The 7,673-nt window shown below is 34.9% G+C and overlaps 1 protein-coding gene across 5 annotated transcripts in view; it reads left to right on the top strand.

Annotated features, from left to right (window-relative positions):
• The first annotated feature begins 201 nt into the window (after positions 1–201).
• Positions 202–7,673, top strand: part of ASPH (aspartate beta-hydroxylase) — a 112,135-nt gene continuing 104,663 nt past the window's right edge. The window contains exons 1-3 of one of the 5 annotated variants that reach the window (XM_032222575.1): positions 202–403; positions 4,863–5,007; positions 6,994–7,058. Coding sequence is in view for 4 of the 5 variants with exons in the window: in XM_032222577.1 (XP_032078468.1) it covers positions 349–403 (55 nt within the window). In the remaining variant the exon portion in view is untranslated. The remainder of the gene's footprint in view (positions 404–4,862; positions 5,008–6,993; positions 7,059–7,673) is intronic. The other 4 variants (XM_032222577.1, XM_032222573.1, XM_032222574.1 and 1 more) reach the window with 4 other exon arrangements.

Here is a 7,673-nt window from a genome sequence, read left to right as displayed (position 1 = left end):
CAACCCCCACCTCCACCCCGCACCCCACTTTCCTCAGTGCCACGTTCCAGGCGACTAGCGCTCCCGGCGGCTATCGACAACGCCCAGGCGAACTTTTAACGTCCTCGACGTTTTCTCCATTGGACCAATGATGTTCCGATCGGCGTTTCCACCTCTGCCTCGCGATTGGTTGAGACCGGCTGCCAATCTTGTGTCATCAGAGGGCTTGGTTCACGTGGCCGCCGGGTCAGGCTAAAGCGCGGGGCGGGGCTGCTTCAGGTTAGTATTGTCATCCTCACCTCGTGTCGGCCCCGCCCAAATCTTGGCTCCTGCGCTCCGAGGCAGCGTTGTTACCTGACAGGAGGCGACATGGCTCCGCGCAGGAACCCTAAAAGCGGCAGTCCCGGCCCCGGAGCCCGGAGAGGTCAGTAACAGCCGGTTCGCTGGGCCTCAATAGCAGCTGAATGGGACGTGGGGGGTTGGGATTGGATATGGAGATTGGGGGGGCGTAGACCAGCGTCCCCCATCTTTCTGCTGCTGGAGACGTGATGGTTTTGCAGACCCGAAGCTATTTGGGGGTTCCCCATAGCGCCCCTTCAAAGAGCCGCAGGGTTTTCTTTTGCTGGCGCCACGATTTCGAAATTGGCGCTTTTCATCCTCCTCTCTCCCCGGTCGGCTGAATTTGCTCCTCTGCCCAAAGGGAAAACGAAGTGGGACAGGACCACCTATACTTATAGAAGGAAAGTGGAAAGTAGAATGGGCTCTAGGATTTCATTTTCTGCAGTGCTTTAAGCTACAGGTTTTGAAAGAGCGCCTTACCCTTTTTCTTTGACCTCCTCCTCCCTAAATGCACACAAAGGAGAGACAACACTAAGGGAGGAGCTTCGCCTCGTTTCTTCCCCCACCATGCACTCGGGTCACACCTGTTTGGGGAAATTTTCAGGCGAAGCTTGTGCAATGATGAGTTTATCTGGCGGCCAAATCTTTTAAATGCACACAAGGGGGATTTATTTTCAAACGGATTTATGTAGATTTCTGTTGCAAGACTACCGTGGTATTCACATTTAAAGATTAAAAACATGCTATGGCAGTTCTGCTGGATGATCTTGTCTGGGTTTGGAAACCAAGCTGGGCTGGACCGGATTAGTATTTTCATGAGAAACAAAAAAAGAATTCTGGGGCTGTAAGAAGAAAAGAGGGAGGTTGAAAAACATTCCCAAAGATGTAGGGATAACCTGCTTCTTTATTGTTTGCAAGAAAACCACACATTTTCATCAGGAGTTAAGCTTGTGTTGGTTATCTTACCTTTTAATGTTGCCTGGAAGGGCTGTTTTTACATGTTTGATGGAAGTTAGTGAATATTAAGTACTCTGGTCATTCTCTTTCCCATCATACTTTTTTTTACTGAGTCATCTTTAAACCATAGTATTTTATTCAAATTGTAGCTGAGGCCAACAGAGCTTTAAATGACGTATTTTTGCCCTTCAAAAGAATATTCTGTGCTTAAGATCAAAATACTGGGTTGCTTCCGTTGTATTATTAAAATATAGTTCAGTTGTATTATTAAAATATAGTTACAATTATATTAGCCTTCCTGACTTTTATTCTTTCATTGAACTATGTATGAAATGTTCAGAAACTTTGTCTCCATTTTTCAATAATCAAAGCTTGTTACACTTTTTGTACCTGGACAAACTAAGACGAACACAAACAAGCTAAATTTCCCTACAGAGAATGATATTCCTTTGAAGAAAATAGATGAATACTTAGAAAACAAAATGTATTAAGGATTAAGAATTAATTAAGGTTTTTAGATTCAGAGAAATATTTTGACAATTTGAATTGAATTTTTCTATTTTGCAAGGTATGAATTCTAGCGAGTATTTAATAAAATGAGTAAAGTTGATTTGTGTCCCAACTCCCTCTCCACAAATTTTTGTTAATGGAGATCTAACAATACCATGTGCAATACAAGACAGGGCAGCCCACTGTCTCGTCTTCATTTTATTTTAGTTCTTGAAGTTTTTAATGGAGATATAAGACAAAATAACAAAAATGTGGGAATAAAGATTTTTAAAAGGGAGAGGGTAAAAATGTTTGCAGGTGATTTGATGCTAATTTTGCAATATTTTTTAAAGAAAATTGAAATATTTATGGAAAAACAATCTATTTTGTGCCTTAGCAGGCTTCGAGATTAACAAGCAAAAGACAAAGAGATTAACAAAAAAAATGAAAATAAAAGAACACAGAATTAATAAATAAAAGATCTAAGAGAAGTTAAAATACTTTTTGACAAATATGAATTACATGTTATTTTAAAATAATGATGTTATGACATAAAATGAAGTTAAAATATATATATTAAGTTGAGAGAAATTACAACTCATTGTTGGGTTGAATTCCTATGATTAATATGAACATTTTGCTTAGAATGTTATTTTTATTATAGACAATAACCATTTTGACAACCAATATACCAATTAAACAGTGTAAGAAAGATATAGCTATATTTGTGTGGAGGCAGAAAAAAAACACAAGTTAAATAAATGCTATTGTAAGATGCAAATGAAAAAGGATTTAATTTATCTGATTTGAAATTATACTTTGCAGCTTGCTTTTTGGTTTGATTGAAAAAGTGGGATATTGCTCAAAAATAAAAAGCTTTTGGAGCTAGAGGGATATGGCCTGATTTTGGATTGTATGGATATTTAAGGTATGATAAAGCTAAGCTTAATGTAGATTTTAAAAACCATTTTGTTAGATTTGCATATTGAGAAAATGGAACAGATATAAATCCAGGTTGTGTCTAAAATACCTTTGTGACTCTAAGCACAAGAAGCATTTCATAGAGAAGAAATGATAAGTAAAGACAAATAGCCCTATTAGAATTTTGTCAAGGAAATATAAAATGCAAAGTAAATTCAAGACAAGATCTGGAGGCAGGAGGTTACACTTGTCAGTGACAGTGAAAGTAGATAAAAAAGTTTTGATTTTGAGCATTGTAAGAGTGAGTTTCAAGTTGAACTGCTGATGAACATGTTATTGCTAAATTGTATAATTGTCTTAAAAATTCAAACACAACAAGGGATAATGTATGATAGCATAGGTTAAAAATGCTTACAATGCACAAATGGATCAATGGCAGGATGTGTAGTTGAAAGAACATTTATGTTGCAATCTTTAAGAGTAGTTTTATAAAATGATGTATCATTGATGTATTTCACCAGAAAAAATGACTAGAATGTATAAATATATTCCAATTTATGCTGGAAACATAAAGAAGAGGTGCTTGCTTTTCATACAAAAAACAAGAAAAGTTTGAATTTGATTACATATATTAAGTAATTCAGAAGATTAAAAAAATAATATACTGTTGACACCTATAGCTTTTATATTTGGGCTGATTGATAAGCAACATGGAACTTTGCCTTTATATATTTTCTTTACATATAATAACTGTAGCAAGATTATCACATGCACGAAAGTAGAAACATTCAACATTACCCATAATGGAGGAATGGATTGTGTAGTTGATGGAACTTGCTGAGATGGTCAGTTGACAGTTTGATTAGAAAATAGACATTAAATTTAATGGTGACAAGAAAAATGATATAGGCATTTTGGTAAAATGTAAAAACATGAAATTATGATACATAGTTTTGATGGTTAGAAAAAAATAGATTACAGAAAAATGTAAGTCATGGGGAAGAAGTTAAATCTATCCTTATAGCTGTAAAAAAATCAGAAGTACTACTTTATTTTGTGTGTGTGTGTGTGTGTGTGTGTGTGCATTTATCTTTGTAATTTATAAACTTTAGGATTATTGTTTTAATTATTATTTTAATAGGCAAGTTCATTACCTTACATCCCTTGCCTTGCTCCCAATGTACTTTTGTTCCTTCAGGTTGGTTAATCCTTGATTTCTTCTAAAATGTTTACATGTCAACTGCTGATGAAAAGGAAATAAGTCAGGGCCAGATTGTTTTACATCTCCTACCGTGTTTCCCCGAAAATACGACGTGTCCTGATAATAAGCCCCCAAAATAGGCCCCCTTTTATTAAGATTGACTTGAGGGAGATTTTATCTTTCACTTATTTAGGGTACATATTTTGAAAGAAGTATATATTCAAAGTATAGTCTTAAATTGGTTTTTCATAATAAGAGGAGTTTAATACAATCTCTCTTGCAGAACATTCAAGTTTGCATGTACCATAACTTCCTCATCCATTTTGACTGTGTGTACATCTAGTACTCAGTGGTACCAAGAGATTACTCAATGGTAATCTCCTTACCCATAGTTTATCTTACCTGCTTATTAGAGTATAACCCAAAGCCAGAAATTGTAGTAAATCAAACTTTAAAATAGTTTGTAGGAAGAAAACAGAATTTACCTTTGTCTTTCTCAGATGTTTCTTTTATATGCCAAGATAGGCTGGGATGCTCCCACTGCAATTCTGTTCAATGGTGATATTTGATTTAAATAAGTTTCTCTTATTGAAATAAGAGATGAGATAAGAGATAAGATGATTGCCTCTTGCTTTGTTCATAAAGTTCCCTACTTTTGTGGAACAAACAATAGGGGGAGGTAAAATTGGCAATGTTACTTTCAAAGTGCTGTTCTTCAAACCTTCTGCTGGATAAAAGTCTAAGTGGAGGAACAAAGAAGGAACAATTTATGTATCCTTCCCTATAATTTTTTTAAAAAATTACATTGCTTAAAAGTGTAGTGTATCTCCTGCTACATATACATTTGTGGTAGCCTAGTATTCAGTTGCAGTATAAAAATGTGCATTTACCATCCCTATGGATTTTAGAATAGATTACTTTTAAATTGTTGTAAATCTCTTATTAAAACTGATGATCCCCTCTTTTTATCATTCAGCTTCTCATTCTATCTCAAAAAGAAATCCTATATAAGGAGCTATTTACAAAAGGAAAGCAAGCTCTGCCCTTTCTGAATGTCAATAATCCTTGCTTCCATCTCTTTTATTGCAAAATGGAATACAACTTGAACAATTGTATAAAAGGTAAAAAAAAGTTTTAAATGATAAGTTTCCTCCTAGAAACTTACAACAAGAAAGTAAATTAGATGGGAAGAAGGCATGACATTGAAAATAGAGAATAGCACGAGACTACCTAGGTCAATCAGCATATGAAGATTTCATGAATTTAAATTAACAGGCTACCTTTATAGTAACAACAAATATACTATATTTACTCTCTAAGTTTTTCCTGTCATCATCATTGTATTATTTGCTTTTATATAGCTTTGTTTCATGATTTTAAAGGTAGCAGTGCAGGCCTACCTCCACTTTACCCCTAGGTATTAGAGTAGGATTAGGTATTGTGCTAATTCAATATTTATCATAGTTACTGTATGTGTGTCTGTGTGTATGTATATATATATATATGTGTAAGTGTATGTGTGTATAATTGATACATAAATTTTATTTTAATTCTGTTGCTATATATATATCACATATCATTAATTTGTGACTCAGTGTGATACAACTGTTAATTCAATAAGCCTTAGTTCAATTACCATATTTTTCAGACTATAAGATGCACCTTTTTTCTCAAAAAAGAGGCTGAAAATCTGGGTGCGTCTTATACACCAAATACAACATTTTTTGCCTCCCAAAGCCTTGCCCCTTCACCAAAATGGCTGTGCATACCCTTATGGAGGCTTTCAGAGAGCTCCTGGGGGTTGGGGGGGCAGAAATGAGCAAAAGATGGGTCATTTATTGTTTCCCCAGCCTCTAGCAGCACTCTATAAGCTTCCATAAGGCTATGCATGCAATTTTTTTGACAAAAAACGGGCCTGTTTTCATGAAAAATGGGCTGTTTTGCTTGTTTTTGTCCCCCCCGAGCATTCTGCAAGTGTTGCCCCCCCCCCAGCATCACTCTATAAGCCTCCCCAAGGCTATTCATGCTTTTTTTTAAAAAAAAATAAATAAACGGGCCCATTTTCATGAAAAACATTTTTTGGGAAGTTTGTAGTGTGCAAAAACTCCCCCCCCCCTTTTGGAAAGCTCTTAGATTGATGAGAATTACATTGATCAAGTGCTGTGCCAGCAGAAACACCTACTTATCCCTCTACCTACCTACTACACACACACTCTCCCTAACTACCTACTGTATTTCTCTCTCTATTTCTCTCTATCCCTTTATTTACCTACCTACCTACCTACTCTCTCTCTCTACCTATCTTCTGTATTTCTCTCTCTCTCTTTCTCTCTATCCCTCTACCTAGCTACACACACTCACTCTCTCTCCCTACCTACCAATTGTATTTCTCTATATCTATCTATCTATCTATCTATCTATCTATCTATCTATCTATCTATCTATCTATCTATCCCTTTATCTACCTACCTACCTAACTACTCTCTCTCTCCCTACCTATCTACTGTATCTCTATCTCTCTTTCTATTTCTCTCTCTCTCCCCCTTTATCTACCTACCTGACTACTCTCTGTCCCTACCTACCTACTGTATTTCTCTCTCGTCCTCTCCCTCTCTATCCCTCTATCTACCTACCTACTTTTTTTTAAAAAAAATGCCTCTTCAAAACCTTGGTGCGTCTTATACTCCGAAAAATATGGTAATAATGGCTTGTTAACACAGTTTTGAAAATATAAGCCAAATGATAAATCAGATATAGATGATTATAGATGCCCTCTAAGAAAAAATTATTTTTTCATATAGTAGGGACTATATAGTAATACATTCACAAGGGATGTAATCAAAGAAACATATTTGTTTGGAGTTCTTAAAATCCAGATTTCTTACAATATGTAAAGAATAAAGATGTAAAAGATATACCTTTAAAATAAAGAAATGCAGTATGTAACAGAAGAAAGAATTGCCTACTATGCAATTGAAATGACTTTCAATTTACTTTGACTTTTCCTTTAGAGACAGTTCTAAGAAATACTTATTCTTATTTTTATAATATTAGAATTATAAACAGTGCTGAATCTTAAACGTCGTTTGTTGGATTCTTCATTGTAGGTTTATTATGCATTGAAGTTTTCCTTACATCAAGGTGATTGTTTCCTGATGAACATCATAAACTGGTAAAGTGTGATAAGACTGGAGTATCAGCACTTATTTTATAACCACATTTGTAGGTTGACTTGCTGCATGAAAAGCTTTCATTTTACTTTTGTTGTAATTAAAAAAAAACTAGGGCTGGAAAATCCTTCACATCAACAGATGTCAGTTTTAAAATTTGAAGTTTTAGCTATGGAAAATTTGAATAACTTTATGAAGAGAGCTGTGTCAAATCAGATCATTGGTTTGTTTATCTGCTGACAGCAGCTGTCAAGAGTTTCATGTGTAAATCTTAGCTTTGCTAAGTTTAACTGCAATTTATAATGTTTAAATGTTATTGAACTTACCATTTTATTATTATTTACATTAAAAGCTTACAAATAAATTTTAATTCATTTTTAGATGTCCAATCAACTTAGTTCTAAACTCAAGATAGCAAATTATATTTGATTTTTCAGCCCTGGAGAGAATTATTGTGTCATCTCTTCATTTTAAAGCTATCTTATAATAGTTATAATATGAACTTGTTCATTATATTGCTTGGATTGCTAAGTACCTAATTAATTTTTTTAATGCTTCTAGCTTCTAATTTAAAAAATACTAAAGAGTGGTGTGATTGTAGAATGGTCATTTTCTCT

Source organism: Thamnophis elegans, chromosome 8 (genome assembly GCF_009769535.1).
Source record: "Thamnophis elegans isolate rThaEle1 chromosome 8, rThaEle1.pri, whole genome shotgun sequence".
In the NCBI taxonomy this organism is placed as follows: Eukaryota; Metazoa; Chordata; class Lepidosauria; order Squamata; family Colubridae; genus Thamnophis; species Thamnophis elegans.
Note: the sequence above shows the minus strand (reverse complement) of the source record. Positions and strands in the feature narration are given on the sequence as shown.